Genomic DNA, 22,023 nt, shown 5'->3' with positions numbered 1-22,023 from the left:
CAGCCTGATCAAGGACAACAATGGAAGATGAAAGGAGTTCAGCCTGATCAAGGACAACAATGGAAGATTGAAAGGAGTTCAGCCTGATCAAGGACAACAATGGAAGATTGAAAGGAGTTCAGCCTGATCAAGGACAACAATGGAAGATTTGAAAGGAGTTCAGCCTGATCAAGGACAACAATGGAAGATTGAAAGGAGTTCAACCTGATTAAGCACAATAAAGGAAGGGAAGTTGAAAATGGATTTAATTATGCAATTGTTGTAATGTTGTTAGGTTATTGATAACTTCAGATATTTGATTTTTCTTAGATTTGTGTTACCTTAACTCTTGTATCAGACGTTCTTATAAAAGTTGATATTATTATAAAGGACAAAGTGTTTCTCAAGTTGATCAGAAGTGGTTCCTACTATAGTATCATTATTAGGTACAAAATGTTTAGCATCGCTTACACGTCCGAATTATTTCTTGTAAAATAGTAATCAAAATGCAATTTTGTCTTTCTTCTTTCTCTTATTCTTCCATGAGTCTGGCCCTTCAGCGGTAAATCTGAAGGCTTATAACATTAAAACCCAAGTTTTGGTACCGGTGGTGGGCACAGCACAGAGAGCCCATTGTGTATATTTGGGCTTAACAACAAACAGGTTTGCTTTGATGTTATTTAATGATGTATTTTTTTAAGCATTTCAAAACATTTTGAAATTGGTTGATGTTATCCCTTTGATAGCATGCAGCTTTTAAGATCATAATTACGTGGATCTAGTGAATGGCGTATTAGACTGTAAATCCGATGGTTCATGATTCACTTCCCGTTGTCGCACTTGCGTTATAAAAGTGACAGCCAAATTCCGCATCTGAATTATTTGAGATCGTCTGAACCTATATTACTTCCAGTTGTTATTTCCTACTGAGCTCTTTCATCACGCAAAAGTTTGTCTCAAACACGTAGCATACATTATAGCTCAAATTACACAGTCTAAGTGACTGACATACCTTATAGCTCGAGTTACACAGTCTAACTGACTGACATACCTTATAGCTCGAGTTACACAGTCTAAGTGACTGACATACCTTGTAGCTCGAGTTAATTACAGTGCACAACTTACTGAGATACTACATAATATTTTCTTACAAGATAATTCTTTATAGTATTTTGGCACTTGTGTATAAAGTTATAATCATAAATAATGTTATTTATGATTATAAGAGAATCCTTTATTGTATTTTTCACACTGTTCTCATTATTTAAGCTACAGGTTAATCCTGCACGTGGCGATAGGAAATCTTCTGACGGTTGAATTCCAACCGATCCGACGAGATTAAAGCAGATAACTGGCGAAGGACGACCCAATAATTTATCTTATGCGAACAGCAGTTTACCAACCGAGTAGAGTTTGAGTTTTGATTCTCTTATCTAGGTCTCACTTTGAATAAATCGATGTTTGGACCTTGTTTAACATTCTACAATAATTTCTTTAAAATCTTAACACAGGCTGAAATACTTCTTATAAACCGCTACGTAGTTTCTAACGTTTCTCATTTTCTTATTTTAGAAACGTAGTAAGTTGTATAATGGCATCTGAATCGACAAAGTTCTGATGGAACACATTATGATAGATCACGTGCTTATAAAGAAACAATCACGTAATCTGGATATAACATTTCTCATGTTATTGGTTTTTTTATAAACTTAGGGAAAGAGTGACACTATTTTATTAAATATTGTCTTGGAATATATATATATATAATACATAAGTGACGATAATCAGCTTGCTATGTCTGCACCAATCAGAAGTAGACGATAATTAGCGACTATTGGCCTCTATATAACAATAAATAAATATATAAAACATAGAAAGGCAAATAAAAGAATATAGCTAGAAATCATATTATTTCTTTCGGAGGTAAAAAGAAAAAATTATGGGAAGCCGGTGGTAGAGGCGAAAAATTTAAACGCCTGAAAATACTTAGTTGTCACTACAAATGACTTGAAATATCGATGGCCAACAATACTTGTATGGAAAAACGTCATCATGACATATTATTTAAAGCAAGGTGTCCAATAGTAAACACCTTCTGGATTATCCCTCTTGCCAACAATGAATATAAAAAAGTAAGATATTTTGTTTGTTTTATAAACTTGACCTGGTGGTGAGGGCAACCGACTCTCAATCTGCGGGTCGAGAGTTCTAATCTCGTCACCGAATATGCTCACCCTTTCAACCCTGGTCACGCTATAATGCGACGGCCAATTTCACTATTTGCTAAAAAAAAAACAGAGTAGCTAAAGAATTGGCGGTGGATGGTGTTGACTAGCTGCCTTCCCTCTAGTCTATCACTGCTAAACTTGGAACGATTACTACAGATAGCCCTCGAGTAGGTATGCGCGAAAATCCAAACAACAAGTCACCTTTATATATATTCTTGGAACGAGCTTTTGAGCCGGTGAATGACTGTTGCTCTTTTAATGCAACTTATTATATATATATATATATATCCTCAGGATGTGTTTTAAACTCAAACCGTAGAAAAGATGAATGAGGAAACGCTAGTTGAAAGTTTACTGGTAGTAAACCTATTGTGCAAAGTCAATGAAATAATTGATGTTAATTATACGGCGGAGATCTGCTTTTAAAACAAACCTATTATTATCAACCATCTAAATCAATTAAAATAATCTCTGTTTTTCATTTCACCACTTAACTAAAGTAGGAGTTCAGAGACCATGAATGATAGAAAGTAGATGTCACGAGCTTCCACATAAACAGATAGTTTATCCGACATTTGTAGGATAATGGTTTCTATTTTAACCACTAGAGGACACTACATTGCAGAAAGAAACGAACACTAAATCTGCGATAATGATAATATACTTAGTTTTTCAATAGATGTACTTATAAGTCCTGTTTTATCTCCAATAAAGGTTTGTTTGTTTTTCTGTAGATATGCTGAAGAATTACAAATATTTTTTTTATTGCATGAAAAGAAAGAAACATAATATACAGCGTCGCAAAATGATTTTTTGTCATATTTATGATACATCCGTAGTCTAATCTGTGCTAATTATATATATGCACACATAAATCTGAAAGTGTAATTCACCGTGAATGATCAGGTACGTCAAAGCTATATGGAAGTTTAAATTCTTACCTTAGGCTTTGCGTTCAAATTACTATGAAAGTGTAAATGAATGCATAATAATTGCTAAAGTAAATACAAATATTTTTTTCTCTTTTTGAACCGTTAAAGAAAGTAGAAGTCTTTGTTGTTTAATAAATATTCTATTGATGATGTGTACAAGTACCAAATGACATTTCGTACTTATAAAAATGTTTGTTTGTATTTTCCATTACCAATTCAAGCCGTCTCCAAACTTCATTTTTTAAAGTAGGCCATTCGTCGTCAAATTTAACCCAAGATGACTTCCCCCTGTCCTGCTGATAAAATGGGTCAGTAGTGATACTACAATACCTCATAGCTAACCTTGTCCTGCTGATAAGATGGGTCAGTAGTGATACTACAATACCTCATAGCTAACCTCGTCCTGCTGATAAGATGGGTCAGTAGTGATACTACAATACCTCATAGCTAACCTAAGAAGACTTTCAGTCCCACACACTAGCAGGGGAGTATTGAGTGCACACGCTACCTGCAAGGTTGTTGTTGAATATTTATGTTGTTGGCGCCTTTAAATCGTAATTCATGTTACTAACATTATGCGTTCCAGACACGTAATGTTCGCCATTACTATCCGTGAAAATATAACCAACCCTCCGGCTTCTAGTGGGCATTATGACGCAGGTTTAAAGTATAAGATTTGAAGTTATGGTCACGAGGTACTACTTTACGAGAGGCATAAATTTTAACAAATTGCATTGGTGCAATGAACACTCTGCTAATGGTTAGCACCAACCGTCACTGCTTTGCCTCCCCCCACACCCCCAGTTTTAATCAGTAAAGTTATAGCTTTGAATGATTTTGTAAAGAAGTCCCGGGATTACATTATAACATTAGCGGGGTACAAATGACTCTAAATCTTAGACCTTCTGAAAGAGACCAATATTTAACTTGTGTTTTTGGAGCTACATATTTACACGTCTTACAAAGTTAACGAACTTTGTTAACAACTATCTCGCGAATGATCAACTAATATGGTAAATTCAAACTAGTTTTATGATATCCACATTTTAACACAATGATTATCTCTTATCAGTGTTCAATCAACATGGTCAAGCCAAATCAGATCTCAGTATATAGTGCTGTTGTTCGATTTATCACATGAGTGGCCAATAAACACGGATATCCAATTTCACTTGGTTGTTTTGGGTTGAAACTTGATGGGTAAATTTATTACTCTATTATTTAAAACTTCAAGAAGTGCCCTTTTACCCTTACACTGTCGGACACATGCATGTCCTTCCCAAGTTTGGAATTTTATACAAGTGGAGAAAGGGTATTCACTCCTCATCCTTCCTAAAGTTTACCAATTTGAAGTTTCAGGTATCTGATGAAATATTTAAACTTGTCTTTTTGTTTTTTAATCTTTTCCGAAAACTGAGCCAGGCAATGGGAGAATCCTTTGTCTGTAAACGTCGCAGTGAAAGAATTAATACAAAAACAGTTTTCACATGGTTACTTTTTAAATTCTACTTTTCATTATATACCGTATTTTTGATATTTGAATCACCTAAAGGGCTTTTAAAGTATTTCATTCACTGTTGACGATAGTATCTCATCACTGTTTAAACTCGGTTGTCGAGAGTTTATAAAATAAAGTTTATAAATAATTTATAAGATGTTAGATAAGCTTTTTTTCTGAGATGTCTATGTAAAAAAAAACTGTGTTATTATAATTAAGGCCTCTTTTCTATTAAAATAAAAAGCTTGTACGTCTTCAATTTCGTGTTTTTAAATTATTAAACCTTTTTCTTAAGAGCTAAACATATAATAAAATTAATCAAACCCATATTAAAACACTTTTTATGAGCCCAAAAATACGTAATTACGAACTCTTGACGGTTTTAATGACATGCAATTTATAATAAACAGTTTTATATAATTCATATTGGTATTTGGTGAAAATCCTTATTTAAAGAAAACGATGAAATTCTCGGATATTGACTGACTCCTATATCATACTGGTACATCTTCTACTGATCTTTTGAATTAGTTCTATTTGTGTGCTGATAGACATGTGAAAGGTAAGTTTTGGCTGCCAGTGCTTCCTAGTCAACTGTAAAACAACCCATGACAGAACCAAAATATTGTAACGTAATGTAACAGATCTTCGTGCTACGCTGTATACGAGAAACCCACTTCTACCATGTACGAAGCAGCTAAATGATCAAGGTACGTGAATGAGAAATCTAACCAAATTCAAAAGGACTGGAACTAGACGTTCTACAAGAACTGCAAACACACTGACAAGGGAACTTTCTATATTGAGAGGTAACAACAGAAAATCAGCAAAAACAGCACTCTAGAAAAAAAAAGGAACTAATGTAGATTTTCGTCAGCTAGGTTAACAGTTTACTTGTCACAGATCTGAGCTCTCCGTCTTCAGAAAAAGTCTAGGGAATGTGAGAAGAAGAAAAACCCTTCAATATTGAATAAGTTTAGCTTCTGTTACAGCACTAAGAATAATTTGCAGGGGTAACAATAATAATACATAGATAAGAGCAAAGTATGAAAAACTCCTCCGAAACCGAACTTTCAAAACACCGAAAGAAAAAAAAACCTCTAGGAAACACATACAGCTGAGAAAATGTCAAGGATGAAACCCTAATTTTAAGTTATCCCGAAAAAAAATGAATTCATCAGAAGAAGACAAAATGGAATTAACATGATTAAATAGAAAGCTAGAGATGAAGATATAACAGTGACACATCAACAAAAAGAATAATGTAAGTGATAATTTTTAACGCGCCCATTGATGAGCTTCTGTAAGAATATGACGTTTATACAAAGAACAACGTAGGCGATAATTTCAAAGTGACGATTGACTAACTTCTGTAACAGTAAGACATTATTTAAAGAATGGACCACGCGAAAGGACGTAACTGTTTACAAAAACATTAAAATACGTAAAGTTTCATGTATTTTACCATAGAGATATATATTATTGTCTGGAAGGGTCATGCAGGTCCTTATTTTTTATTATTCTCAAATGTCGTACAAATTCGAGAAACTAAAACACAAAAAACCCATGAAATACAATTAATATATTTTTAGTGTTTCTATGAAATTTCCCACACATGCGCAAACACATAAAAAGTAACAGGAAAGGTTTGGATATTTCTATATAATTACGTGTGAACTACAACCAATATATATCATTTCCACACTACATCCAGAACCATTTAACATACAGTTCCTTATCTTACTCAAGTTAATAATGATTTTACATGAGTATGAAGAAAAAAACCCCTAACCAATATTATAACAACCAGCTTAGTATAACGGACATATCGTGTATGCCAGTATCTATTTATGTAATCAAAACTCCTGCGCCATCTATTGAATGGCACCACAAACAAAGATACATACATTTTTTCACACTTTGGGTTTTCAAGATTCAGAAAATTAGAAAAATAACTGTGGTATGTGCAACAACCATTTCTTTATAATAAAACACAATTTTAAATAAAATTACTCTCCTCACAACAAGAACACCACTTTCATTAGGACTGTACGTGAAGGTTTGATTATATCTTTATTGATGTAATTTTTAAATGTAGTACTAAAAACTATTATTTTTTTCAATATACGGTACCACTTTTAATATATAAAAACATCATAGTTTATGTTAGTAAAATTTATGAAAATTGTGAGCTCTGTACATTGAATCATTTTGACGCAATGAGTTGAGAGCACAATCCGAACACTTTTCCCGTGCAGAACTTCCCAGAAAAAAAACAATCCTTTTTTAGAAAATGTTAACTTTTTTCTAAATTTTTCAATGAGGTATGAAAACTACGATTAGTAATTACTAGCACAAAAAGGGTGGTGTTTCTTCTAGTAGAATTAAACAACGAAAGTAAATAAAAATGCTTTCCACACTTTTACTAAATGGAAATCAACTTTTAAATAGTTTGTTTATTATATACTCACAGTAATAAAAAATATTCACCTGTGCTTATGAAAAGGGTTTCGTGTATGTTTACTGGATTGAAAACAGAAGCTTGCGATTGGCTTTAAGTTCAAGTATTAGGATATACCCAATTATATTACATCTAACTAGGCTTAGTTTCCTACTTTTTGAATAGAATGCTGTTCAGCATAACGCTTCCATTTTGATTGAAATAAATACATATTATTCAGCTTTATCAGGGTTTTCAGTTTATTAATCTGCATATTACTGGAGTGTTTAAGTATTTAAAGAAGTTATAAAGCAAGTTGTTATTGAATGTACTTTTTACAATAACATTCATTCTGTGTGTAATGCAAACAGAAGTCACACCAAAAACATGTACGTATTTTCCTGAATTGAAATTGCCTATAATATACATATCAAATTGTCGTAAAAAGCTATATGACAGTAATTTTTAGCCGCGGCTCATTGAATGGCTTTGAAGTTTTTCTCAAGTACAAACTTTTAGCTCAGAGCCCCGTCATCTCTTAACCGATTTGAGATCTAATTACAGTTTTAAACTCATGAGGTCAAGCCTTTTCGGTTGATGTATTTGACCACGCCCAAGGTCTCATTGATGAATTTACTCTAATCCTGCCTAAAAGAATTTCAAGCTCCGGGTTCAGTGAGTTAAATTTGCATATACTTCTTACTTCTGTGTAATTAAATGTTATAACAAACACTTATTTAATATTTCTTGTCCACAACACGAGATGAATGGTTTAAATCCGCTAACACTTGATTTGTTGATACTGCTTCTGTAATTTAAGTTTTACACAAGTGTATTTCTCTCTCTTTACATTTTTAGTTTTTAAACCATACTTCTTTAACAACAAATTTTAATGTAATATAATTCTCAACTTGTGTAAGTAATGGTTCTTGGGGGCTTATAACCCTAAAATCGATGTTCTATACTCATGGTGGGTCCAGAGAAGAAAGCTCATTTTATAGCTCGGTGCTTACAAACAAAAACTTAAGTTACGAGATGTTTCTCTTTTCATATATTACATTAAACACCAAAATGTTTCTACTGCTAATGAAATACTTCACTTACCAAATTTTATGAATTTTATCGTAATAAAATATAATTTCTAATGGAATTTTACTTCAAAAAACTTAACTTTCACTCTCTAATCGTAATTAACATACTTTAGATAGTGTATAAATAAGAATGGTTAATTTCATTGATTTCTAGATTCTGTAAACCAACAGTAAGGTAGTGTAAGGTGCATGGTAATGAGTAACTGGCTTTTAAATTCTATAGCCAATGTTATTATCTCTTAATATAATGTGAAAAACCACTATGTAGATTTGTAACATTTGAAATTTTATGCATTGAAGACATGTGAGCACAGTGTACAGCCAACTGAAATTCAAATTATACTACAGCTTATCTGATCAGAAGGAAAAGCCCCATGCAATGCGTCATAAGTGGCAAATAAAATTATATATAAGGTTAACAAGCTCAGGAAAGCAGAATACTTAATTTTTCTGATTTAACACGGGCTCTTTGATTTACTTAGTGATAAAAAAAAAAGCTTCATTAAGAAAATGCTCAATTTTATTGTCAAATTAAACTTGTAAACTCCCTCAGTAGCACAGTGTTAAGTCTGCGGACTTATAATGCCAAAAATCTGGTTTCGATACCCGTAGTGGGTACAGTGTGTAGCTTTGTGCTTAACTAAACACACACATTCTTGCTCCCTAGTGGCAAAGCAGTATGTCTGTGAACATTCACCACTAGAAACCGGTGGTGGGCAGATCACAGAAAGCCATTTGCAATTAACTAAAAACAAACAAACAATCCCTTGTAAAAACACATATGACTCACAGTCACCAGTATAAACCCAGAACACCTCTGGTGGTAATTGTATAGACTAGAATTCACTTTGTGGTGGGTGGCATTAAAATAAGGCCGTGTAATCTTGTTGCATCTGAACTAAAATATCATCTACATCATGGAACTAGAAAATGTTTATAAAATTAAGCTTCAGTGTTTAAGAACCTGTTTATAAATCAAAATTAAGACTACATTAATGTCACGTAACTTGTTAAGACTTAAGTTACACTTACAGTAATGTTATAATAATGACAAATCTGTATTACTATAACTTACAAGTTAACTTTTAGATAGTCCTTAAAAGTGTGAATGGATGAATGTTAAAGAAACCATGAAGCAATGAAAGTTAAATGAAATTATGTGCTTACTATTTTAATCACAGCAGCGCAAATAACTTTAAAAAATGTGAAACTGTAGTTTATGTAAAGTAATCCAAAATATATGAAAATATTTGTTGATTATCATGTTATACTGATCATCTTACAGAATGTAATTTAGGCTGTAATACTATTGTGATCATTGTACTGAAATCTGTCATTAATTAAAATGAGTACCACAAACAACAGATACATTCAGCTACTGATACTATGTCCATTTTTTAAGTTATTAACCATTCAAGAAAACACAAATAAAAAAGCAGACAAATTTATTTTCATGAGAACAAAAATTATTTTGGTTTCTAAAAATGTAAATTTTTTAATTTAAACTTCTAAACAACAGAGAAAGAGTTGAAAACATCAACCTGATGTTTTTTAGCAATGAAAACTTTACCTGAACAGTGCTTGAAATAATGCACAAGACACACTGAAAAAAAACACAACATAAAAGTAAACAGTATACACTTATACATTCCCACTTTGTGTAATAACATTGCAAATCAGACATATCTTAAACAATAATCCTACATTTAAATAATAATTACTTCGTTAGAAATTTTAAAGTCCAATCTTCTGTAAAAATTACCAGCTTTATAGGCAAATTTGGAACAATTTTTTAAGGTAAACATTTTAGTACACATTTTACTAAAACACTAGTACTGTTGACACCAAGAATTTCTGATGCAAAGGAAAACTTTAATCTGTCAAAACACAACATTTCAACACTTAGTTTTTTACTCCCTACAACACTGAAGAGAAATAACAGAACTAGTTAAAAATTAAGTCAACTTTACCAGGTGACCTGCAAAGTCAGAAGCTTTAGCACATTTGTTTTTGAGGTTGTCAAAATTATTTAAATTAATTTCATAAACTCCAAGAAGCAATGAAACAAACATTATCACAGAAAACTGGTTTCTTTACCATCACACAAATCTCTATTTACCAAAGCATTCAAGTTGAATGATCTTGAGACAGAGGATGTTTAAGTTAAAGCATAACTTTTTATATTACTCGTTTTTCTTTAGTCTCACGTTTGATATTAGTAAACCTTTACAGTTGCAGGCTTTGTCTGTTATGTCATACATTAATGTAAGATTGATATAGAAATGCAATCTTTTCATGTGTGGAAGTTATAAAAACTTAACTTAGTTAAATCACAAGCAATTTGTTTAATAAAACTTGTTACTCAAAAACTAATTTGAAACTAAGTGCTCAGATAAAATACACACAAGTCAGTGTTATTAGTGTTAAGTTAATATTTTTCATGCATCTTTGGACAAAGGAACTAACACGTTCTTATGCAGTTTGATAGATCATAACTTGATAGTTGAATCAGTACATTTCTATAAATTGAACAACATATACAAACACAACTCACAATTGCTCAAATATTTGTATGTATATATATGTGTATGTGTGTGTATATATATATATATATATATATATATATATATATATATATGTACTGATTCATGAAAAATATACTTCCTATATGATAATAAAAAGATCTACCACATCACAAAAACTAAAGCCAAATCCATACAAAATCAAATTTAAAAACAATTGGTTCATTCCAAAGTAAATAATAATGCCAAGCATCAGTTTCACTAGAGTATGATAGGCCTCAGATCATCAAAATATGACCAAACTGGTGGAACATAAGCTAAGCTATCACAGGATCAGTTTCACTAGAATACGATAGCCTTCAGATCATCAAAATATGACCAAACTGGTGGAACAGTACTTATTCTAAAGTGGTTGCTTCTGATTAGAGGTTTTATGAGAAATATTGTCTATTTAGAATAAATATTTATTTCACTACTATATTTTAAAAAAGCAAGGTTTTGATTATTAAAAATGGAAAAAGTTATACCACCCATGTATTTCTATAAACTGCTGTGTACTGCACAGAAGACATAGCACACATCAAATTAATACTACTGATACCCATTTATACATACACACACACATATTGTTAATTGTTCAGAACATTACAAGATATATTAGTACATGTATCACACATAAAACCCATACATCAGATGTATATTGCTGTAAAATTCTTAATGTTACTAACCAATTTTTTTCCTAGCTTTTAAAGTATAATACCTGATAGAGTTTAAGATCATACACAAGTTAAAGGATATTGTCATGAATAAGTATGTAACTTGCCATTAGTTTAAAAGCTCTACTAAAAATGGTTACAATGCAGTTACTATTCTGTGAACTTTTGTTATCCAAAATATGTTGCTGGTCTAAATCATATGGATGTTGGATGTGTATAAAACAAACTGTACTGCTTGTACATTCTTTCAGTTTCCTTGACTTCCAGTAGCTGAGTTCCTGTAAGAAGTGTAGTATCTTTCTCACTACCCAAACCAACATAAAATTTGCTGAAGTTCAGAACTTCTTCTTTAGCTTGTCTAAGTGACTTAAGAATTTTTTCAAACTCTGTACTAATTGTGTGGATTTGTTTCTTATGCTCATAGTAAAGATTGTTTCTTTGCTCATCTTGCCAACTTTCCAGTTCTGCAAGGTCCTTTTTCATGGACCAATAACTCTGTTGCATCAGTCGAGTCCTTTTCTTTGGATTATATCTTCTAAACTTAGCCATGTGAAAGCAGTGGGCATATGTAATCTCAGCATGCTTTAATTTGAATAAAGTTTTTAGAGTTTCTTGAGACTCTTTCATTACCACTTGCAGTTTTTGTTGGTGCTCAGTTAGTTGTTCATGGTATTTCTGTATCTTTTCATCAAAAATCTCAGTACAAGACTTATTTCTTGTGCAGAGTCGTTTATTTGGAGTAATAAAGACAATGTCATTACTACATACTCTTTTCTTACCTGACCTCACTGTTCTTGCCAGTTTAAATTTATTCTGAAGTCTTCTTTTCTGAAATAAATGAAATGTTAAGTTTCGGTTTGAATTAGGAACAGAAGTGTTCTTCCAAAGATTCCGGACAATTCTGTAGCACTGTTCATCAGTCTTAAGCTGTCTGATTTGGTCCCATTCTGGATTCTCAATGTCTTCATTTTCCTGAGAACTCTTATGTTTAAAAGGCATCACTGTAGATTCATAGTCAATATCTCCATTTAATGGTTTATTTGTTACCAGGAGACTGTTGTCTGTGCGAGGTTTGTTGAGATACGGAACATTACTAGTTGTCTGAACTAAGGTTTGAGTAACAACAGAATTTCCAATTCCTACCTGCTCACTAGCAACAAGCTTGTGGGCATTTCTAGCCTTTAGTAATGAATGTGGACACTCAGCCGGCAAAACAGAAACCATGTCTGATGCAGAGCCTCTTAAAACTGGACATCTTTCAAGAGAATCTTTGGATGTATCATGGGAAAAACTTGTGTCTTCAGAATAAGGTAATGGGTGTTCTAGTAACTCTTTCTCTTCATCAAGCACAGATATGATGATAATATCCTCTTCAACTTCTTTATCTGTTTCTTCCAAAAGTGACTCACTTCCTGACACACTACTTTGCCAGCCTACTAAATTCAACTCTGTAGATGGTTTCTTGTATTTTTTGTCATTTAAGTAGTGGCTCAACCAATCTTGAGAAATGTGATCTTCTTTTAAAAACACTTTACCTGAAGCAGTAAGTTCTGAAATATCACCAGGAGGTTTTAGTGAAATATTTATGTCTGAATTGATGGAATTTTTAATGTTGACATCAATATCAAGGTCCAAGTCTGAATCACATACATCAATTATAATACAGTCTTCTGCTGTATACTGCGAAGACAATTCTAGGATTTGGTTTCTTAGAATATTTTTTCTTTTGTCATGTTCAAACTCTACTGGTTTTAGCACCTTTGAGGTGTTGCTGAAACCAAGTGAACTGTTTAACCCTGAATTGTCTGAAGAAATAAAGTGTTTGTTATTACTGTCAGAGTTGCAGTAATTATATTGTTCAGAGTTATTGTAAGTATTATTAGAATTATCCAATGGTGATGCTAATCTGCAACTTCTATAAGAATCATTGTTAGCAGTATTCAATGATGAGCTTAATTTACAAGCATCACTGTTAGCAGTATTCAATGATGAGACTAATTTACAAGCATCACTGTTAGCAGTATTCAATGATGAGACTAATTTACAAGCATCACTGTTAGCAGTATTCAATGATGAGACTAATTTACAAGCATCACTGTTAGCAGTATCCAATGATGAGGCTAATTTACGAGAGTTGTTGTAGGAAGTGCCTAAAGGTGATACAACAGATGTACTGCTATGCCTATTTAATTGTAATCCTGAGAAATGCATGTTACTAGAATCATGGATAATGCAACATAATCCTTTCTTCATTTTAAAATCAGTTGGTAACTTTAATCCATCTTTCACATCAGAGTCATCAGCTATACTATCTGTAGTTGAGTTGGGTTTACTTTTTCTATGATCCCCACAGTTAATGGCATTCAGCTGTGATTTCAAATTGTTATTCTTCATGTTGGAACAGCTGCTTACTGATTATTCTAGTCCAATATTTACAAAATTACAGCTGGTTTTTGTGCTAGAAGTTAGCTATGACTCGGCTTGGTTTTTAGAATTTGTGTGCACATTGCAAGATAAGGGCTGTAATCTAATTTTTACCTCACAGTTGTTATATACTAGCAAATTCTTGTTCAAACCCCCTGGTGGATTTTCCAGGCCACTTCTTATATTACAACTGCTGGAGATATTCTCTAAAAATGTTATATTTCTACATCACAACTACATATATGACCATACATATCAATCAGTTATGGTTATTTGAATCAACCTAAGTTTTCTAACTCATAGTCTATATATCTTGACACATAGTTGTAGCTTGTCAAATAATAAAGTGAAAAGTTGGTTGAACATTTTCTTAATAAACTAATTGTATCAAAAGCTGACTGCACCATCCCTTTAACATCAAAATACAAAACAAGTCAAATATTCAGTCACAACATAAGAACAACTAGGTTGTATTTATAGACCTTTGTTATTTTTATATAATAATAATTATAAAATGAATACATAGCCTAAATATGTCGTGTCATCTTCAGATTTTCAACTGTTCTGGTTGTTTTATAAAAATATCATGTTCACCAGCATTTTCAACGCACTTAAAGCCACCTAAAAGTAAACAAGAAAAAATATACATAGTTGAGTAAAGCGTATTTTAAATGAAACAAAAACAATGCCATTTTATGAATTTCATTACTTTTGACACCTTAAGTACCAGACAGATAAAAAGTACTAATTAAACAGACAAGTAGAAAGCGTGGCACCAAATTGGTTTGTCAAGCAGGCAGTGTTCAATGCTGAAGTTACTTAACCATTTTTATTGTACCTGAACATTTTCACTGTAATAAGCTCTAAGTACTAAACAATGCTATCTTTGAAACTGATCAAATGTGGTTCATATATTTGTTTTGAATACCTTGGTGCATTTAAAGTTTTATCTCTCTACTGTATACTGTTGCTATAAGGCAACAGAAATTCCGGCACTGTAGACAATTTTCCTTAGGAAAATCGGCAGTGAAAGTGTTGAGGAAGAAAATGGTCACAGCTTGACTAATATTTCCTGACTTAGATTTTTACAAAAAGTGTTAATGTACATATTTAAATTCTATAAGCAAATGTATGAGACAATGAATATATTTTTTGTATTAACTTCCCAGAAGATCTGTTGCAGTTTAGGACTACTCAACAGGCAGATGAAAAACAAAGCACATCTGGAATCTGAATTTTGGAATGACACTCACACAGATTGTAAATTTTATTAGTATATTTTTACACCTATTGACTCACATATAGAACTTGGAACAAAAATCACACCCATTTTCTTTTACACTTGACATCTTCAAGGACATCAGATGTGAATTCTGAAGCACAAAAGCCCACAATTATAAGAATATTAATCTCACTTACTCTGGAAGTAAAGCACTAATTATTTTTTCTTACAAAGTAAAAGCGATATTTTGTGTTAGGATTCCAGAGTTATGGTGCTGATGTTATTTAATAAGTTGCAAAGTTTCCTTCCCTTTTTCCTAGTTATATGGTTTTGTACTACTAAAATTTCTATGTAACCAGCACTTTCAGAAGGTAACTTTCTTTTTCCGAGGCAAATTGGTAAAAAAAAAAAATAGAAATGAAAGTTGATTATCTTCAGTGGTGTTGTGTCTGTGGTAGATCACGTAATGAAATGACAACAATAATAAAAATAAATATTGTTAATAAATATAACAATAAATATTGTTATTAAAAATAAATAAATCACAACAATAAATGTATGTTTTAAGTACAAAGTTTCATATTTTTGGTGTACTACCCATATTTTACTTTCAGTTCATTTCTGCTTAGATTAATAATATGTATATAGATATATCAACACCTACCAATTACATAAGTTGTTCTTTTCACCTTGGCTTCAGTCCAGATGGTTTGGTTATTCAATTGTGGATCCATGACAGCTTTCACTGTAGTTCATGTTCACAATTTTCAAATCAAAATACCATAAGTAATGCATTAAAACACCCAACTGTCAGATAGTGCTTATAATTTGTATGAAACCTTAGTCAATTTCCTGCAAACAAAACAACAATTAGCAATAGAATATTTCAAGTCTTTTTTTTGGAGGGGCACATGATGGCAAATGTACCACTTTTTTCCTTTAGGCGACCAGGAATTTTTGAATGGTTTTCTTTGTTGAATCATTAGACTAATGACAGTCAATCAAAACAGCAAGAAATTAAATTAAACTTTCAAAAGAAATCTTCTTAGGGTAACCACATATTGGTTTAATACAGTAGGATCTAAAACAAGTGACAGGTTTAAAAACATTATATATCAAAAAAAGAGAAATAATATTTTTTCTTCCCCCATAAACAGTAGTGAGAAATGCCTATCAAGACTTTCTCCCACTTTGACCTTTATGCCATATGTAAATGTACAATATCCCCCATAAACAGTAGTGAGAAATGCCTATCAATACTTTCTCCCACTTTGACCTTTATGCCATATGTAAATGTACAATATAATGGACATGAATTTCACAATATATAATAGTCTTATGAGCCCTTGTGCTTTAACTTTACACACACACTGTTTAGTACTGTTGTTGGACTCAGTAGCTATAGTCTAACTAGAAGTACAATGTTAATAATAATATCCTACATAACATTTGTCAAGTTTTATCACTTTTGAGATCCATGGCCTTAAGTTTGTCTGCCATTCTAATCAGTATTTATTTTAATATTAAGTAATTACCCTCCCCACACCCTTTTTTTAAAGAAATAATTGATTCACCCTCCTAAGTATTTCCCACCTCTCCCATTACTGATGGCAACTCATTACAAAAGTTAATTACCCAGTTAGGACTTAAGCTTCTGTCCTCTAATCCTAGTCTTTAGAACAATTCAGAGGCTTTTAATATTGGATAATTTTGTAAAGTTCAGTAAGATCACCTCTTACCCTTTTTTTCTCAGGAGAACAAGTCAAAATAACTTATTCCTTCAAGATAACCTTTCAATCGACAGAATCATCTTAGTAGTCCTCCTCAGTAAGTCAGTATCCTTTCATAGATAATGTACAGTATTCCAAGTGAATTTGTGAAGATACATGTAGGTCTCTCTTTTTGACTTGTAGTTAATATGTATACAAATGAATTCTTTCATTCAGTCACTGCAGAGCAGATTCCCATCTATGCTGTAATCCCAATTATAACCCAAATGGTTTATTTTACACTTACTGTAATTAGAGATCATTTGCCAACTATTTGAACAACTTACCAATTGATCCAAATCCTTCTGTAGAGCGTGAAATACCCAAGAGTTTAACGTCATCATCAAAACTTTATGAATTTACTAACTGTGCCCCTATCAATAAGTTAACACACATAAAAAAGCCAAAGAGGTACACCATTAGTGACAGAGGATCAATATGATTGGACTCTATTAATAAACTTTTTTCTTCCTTTCTCTTCTTCACCCACCCATCAATCCACTTAACTAGTCTTTTTCCCAACCACCACTAGAGTACTTTTCTTAGCTAATCCTTTGTGTGATACCTTATCAAAATCCTTTTGAAAATTTAAGAACACCAACTGCACACCCTTTTCAACCATCCAGATAACACGTAACATCTTCATAAAAGTTAGATTAATAAGGCAAGCTTATCTTTTAGCGTATCCATGCTGGCTCTCTCTTATGACATTTCATTTCAGTTCCAATATCCCACAGAATGTCGAGTGTCAGGATTACTGCAAACTTCCTTTCTTGTAGAAACAGAAGAAAATTAAATATTGAAAAGCTCAACCATCTTATAGTCTTCATTTTATTAGTCACCCTTTAAGAACCAAATCTGCAATGTAATATTTCACTCACTTTTAACATACTTAAAAAAATCCATTGATGTTAGTTTTTGTCATTATTAGCCAACTATTTCTCAGAACCCTTTTTTGTTTCTTAATTTGTTTTAACCAAATGCCCAGATATCTTATATATCTTTGCAAGTCTTTCATTCTATATATATATCAGTTCAAACTTCTTAAATTTAGGATATTTAACCTTGATTATCAACTTTGTCTTTAGTAAGCTAATTAGATCAGATTTTCCCTGTTAATGTTATTATGAAACTTTTTTAAATTGAAAACAATTTTTTTTTCTAAAATTTCCCAAAATTGTCCCACATCAACTATTAACCCACTTTTCACTAATGAAACATTGTAAATCTTGTCTTATGGCTTCAAAACTGGTTTTCTGAAAAGTAAAATTTCTCTCAATCTCTACAAGTAGCAAAACATAAAAATCTAAAGATCACTCTTTTTCCACTTCAACTCTTGTATCCATATCCTCATTAATGGTTAATAATAAATCTAAAATGGCTCTCTCTAATTGGTTCCCTCATCATGTGATGAAGAAAGCCATTCTGAATTTTCTCTTCCTCACTACTTCACTCCATACAATCCCAAACAATATGTCTAACATTATTGGAACCCATAATTATTGCATCAGTATCCTTATTGGTAGCCCTGATCTCTTTACACAATTTCCTATTGACATTTATAATTATCAATTAGAAACTCTCTACTCTTCAATACCCTGAGTGTAACTCGCATAGATTAAAGCTTTTCACATCCAATTTTATGTATTCAGTCCAATAGGCTGCAACTCGTCCCATACATAAATAGTCATTCCACTCCCTCTTGTAGAAAGTTTATCACTGTTAAATAGCCTTATAACTTGAAACTTCAAAACAATTTCTATTATCAATGTTCTCCAAATCTAACCAAGTATTGGTAATTCCCATTATATTATAGTCTTCCATTTCAACTTGAGCCCTTAACTAGTCTGTTTCTAATATTTCTAACATTAGACTAACAGCATATGAACTTATAAATTAACATATTAAGTTTATACTTATCTTTAAAAATATTTGTGTTCTAAATCTTCTTTTTAGTTTACTATCTTTTATTTGTCTTAGCAGTTTGATTACCAAACTATCTTGCTACTAAATTCAGTTTAAACTATCTTAAATGAAATTCTTCCCAAAATTTCTTGTTAACTAGTATAACTTCTAAGTAAATGGATATCACATAATCCATCCTTACTTTGAAAACTGCCCCACAAGCCCACTTAATGCTTTATGCATATCATTGACAATCTTTCATTTACACCTTATATCCTGCTAACTAATTCATTTCCGTACCTAGCCTGAAGGTACATTGTCAAAAGGGCAACGTCTCTTTCTATCTCTAACATCAGAAGAAACTCTGTACTCTTCCATATTACAATTCCCTATATACTTCATTAGAATAATAAAACAAAACAAAAAACAGCATAAGCCTTGGTGACAGTAACAAAACTGTTGATATACTCCAAATGTTCTGCACTTTGACTCCTAGGAAACAAATTCTAGTTCTAGTCTTCCTATGTTCTCCACTACAAACATTTTTATTAGTATATTTCATTAGAGTCCCATAAATATCTTGACCATCTCCTTCCTCATTGAAAACAGCCAAAGGTTCAAATTTATTAGACTAGCATCAAAATGTTAACTAAGCCTGATACTACAACTCTAATACATTTTTTATTATGATGCATTCTTGTAAAGCCCATGCTCATTTTCACCTTCACCCACAACACTTATTTTTTCCTCTCTTGCTTCTTTTAACTTCTGCTCCTAAATCCTGAACAGGTACTCTTCCCCCCCCAATATTTAAAATCGAACAGAACAATCTACCCCAAGCTACTTCTAAAGTTCTATTTCTAACTTATCCTCAAGCAAGCAAGTTATACAAGTGTATCTTTCTAAACTTCCTGAAAATTGCAATTAAGCAGTCCAGATTTCTTAAACATAATCCAATCCTTACACCTAAAAGTTACATAACACCTATCTCTGCACAACCTGGGGCTCTAGCCATAAGCTTATTTAGTTTTGCTAGCTAGTGTAAGACATTAAGCCTGTATTACTATTAGTAATACCAATTTAGCTATCCAGTATTTGCAGATTTAACTAAAATTAAGCTATTTCACAATTTATAAATTAAACTTTAGTTAAATATTAACACTTAAAATTAAATCCTTATTAATTGATTAAGCTACTAAATAGTTTGCTAGAATTTGTGAAATATCTTTAATTACTTCTAATACTAATACCAATACTAACAGTTGTTAAGATTAAAAATTAAATGTTATCACACACATGCAAAAAATGTTTGTTTTATTACGAGGATATTATCATGATTCAGTAATATATTAAAATTGAGAGTTATTAATATTATATTTAGCATAAGTAGTTAAATTTTACATTTTTATGAAATCTGACGATTGAAATTTATTATAAATATAATTTATATTTTGATTTCTGCACTTCAGACTCAGTTTAGAAATTAGATTATATTCTAAGAATTTATGAGTCAAATCAAAGCAAAATATGTTCACCATACTATATCTGCCATATTATACTGATATATCGATGATAGCTTAACTTAATTCTGACATATGTACTGTAACTGTAAATTGTAGTGCAGGGAGTACATAATTAAGTAACGTAACTCACAACCAGCACATGTATGATGTAATCAACTAAACCTATTTTTTAAATTGTGCGCTCAGGTATATTATTTGTATGAACGCCATCTATAAAGATGATTATAATTTTCGTATTATTAGTAGATTACACAACGGTGATCACAGAATAGATGATTGACAACCATGTCACAAAAGCATTCAAAGAATGGATAGAGAAAGATATGCAGCTGTATTACAGTTTGGTATAATGACTTCGGATTCTCCTGTATGTTAAAACTTCTTTCCAAAACTGATTACTTCCTGAATAGAAAAGTTAGGGTGTATGAACGATTAAGTATGTATACTGCGTCGCGAAAAGCTCAAAGATTCGGGGCTCGGGCCCATAGGCACGGGAATTTTCGGCGTTTCAGTATGATATCCATCATGGTTTTCTATTCTGATTTTTCAAGACACCAACTGAAGATTCGGGGCATTGTCAAGTAGAATCAGGACATGGGTCTCGTGTGCAAGTGCCTAGCGACGCCTCTGCTGCCAGAACGTTGAATATTTTGATAACTGATAAAGAAGAATGATAAATACAGCAACAAAAGAGATAAATACAAAATTTGCTAGACGTTTCAACAGTCACCGGTCATACTTTTATCCTTTTTTGTTTTAATTTTTTTATTCATAACTCTAAAGAAAAGCTGTTATATTTTTCCTTACTTCAAATAGCGTCCCCAGCGGGTCAACGGTAAGTTTACGGACTTATAACGCTAAAAGCCGAGGTTCAATTCTCCGTATTAGGCAGAGTGTAAATGGCCCTTTGTGTTGCTCTGCACTAAAAACAACAACAATTTTCAGTAACTCGAATAATTTAAAACCCTCTATCTCCCCAAGCTCAATTTTGGGTTAACATAGCGATCGGAGATAGGTGGAATATATTAGCTGAACTATTTGGGATATACTTTGGAATCATTTCCAAAGTCCTGATGAAAAAGTTCAGAACCTCGTAGCAACTTAGGGAATGTTTTTTTTTTATCAAATAACACATTTCAGAAATTAATAACTAAAATATATGGCCTTTTGATTGATTAGATTATAAGCTGTTACTTTCTGATTTACTTATATTTGCTTCAAATTTGTTCTTAGTATAATATTTATGCTCCTTATAGAAAAATAAATTTTGAGTATGCTCTAACTGTTACACGGTGATTTTTTTTTTACATTAGTGTTGTTCAAAGTTTTCTCGCTACATTTTTGCTCAAACAATGTGTTCTCACCACAGACGTAATTATGTCCGGCCCATTCGTAGAAATGTCATGACCTTTGTCGGTTATTCTTCTGCTTTTGAACTGTAGCTGTTTGTTTGTGAATGGAACTCCTGGAGAAGGTTTCAAAACCAAATGTGGAGCCTGTGAAATAATTTTACAAACCTCTATGGAGATCTGACTAAACATTAGAAAGAAATAGGCCTAAAATGTGTAATAAAAAATCATGTAAACTACGAATCTTTCCCCTCCCCATATTCCTATTAATTTGTTCACTTCTGGTTCAAAATTAGTGGCGTGTGAAAATAACATTTCAGACTTATTAAATGAAATAATCCCCATTCTTATCAATGATGCTTTTCCATTTTACAATCAGGTTGTTAATGCCCTGATTAAAGAAATCATTTGGCTTTAAAGCAAAA

The 22,023-nt window shown here is 32.1% G+C and overlaps 2 protein-coding genes across 2 annotated transcripts in view; one reads left to right on the top strand and one right to left on the bottom strand.

Annotated features, from left to right (window-relative positions):
- Positions 1-7,739: 7,739 nt before the first annotated feature.
- LOC106461921 (organic cation transporter protein-like) overlaps positions 7,740-22,023 on the top strand; it is a 40,660-nt gene continuing 26,376 nt past the window's right edge. Inside the window, exon 1 of the mRNA XM_022389021.1 lies at positions 7,740-7,752. The gene's annotated coding sequence lies outside the window, so the exon portion shown is untranslated. The remainder of the gene's footprint in view (positions 7,753-22,023) is intronic.
- Positions 10,859-16,061, bottom strand: LOC111086389. The gene is made up of 2 exons (XM_022389020.1): positions 15,717-16,061; positions 10,859-14,451 (listed from the first exon to the last, which is right to left on the bottom strand). Exon 2 carries the CDS (start codon positions 13,798-13,800, stop codon positions 11,602-11,604), a length of 2,199 nt encoding a protein of 732 aa, XP_022244728.1. The 5' UTR covers positions 13,801-14,451; positions 15,717-16,061; the 3' UTR covers positions 10,859-11,601.

Source organism: Limulus polyphemus, unplaced genomic scaffold (assembly GCF_000517525.1).
Source record: "Limulus polyphemus unplaced genomic scaffold, Limulus_polyphemus-2.1.2 Scaffold1059, whole genome shotgun sequence".
In the NCBI taxonomy this organism is placed as follows: Eukaryota; Metazoa; Arthropoda; class Merostomata; order Xiphosura; family Limulidae; genus Limulus; species Limulus polyphemus.
Note: the sequence above shows the minus strand (reverse complement) of the source record. Positions and strands in the feature narration are given on the sequence as shown.

Bases quoted from the DNA above. Each gene is read 5' to 3' on its own strand.
- LOC111086389 (XM_022389020.1), bottom strand. From the start codon at position 13,800: ATGAAGAATAACAATTTGAAATCACAGCTGAATGCCATTAACTGTGGG.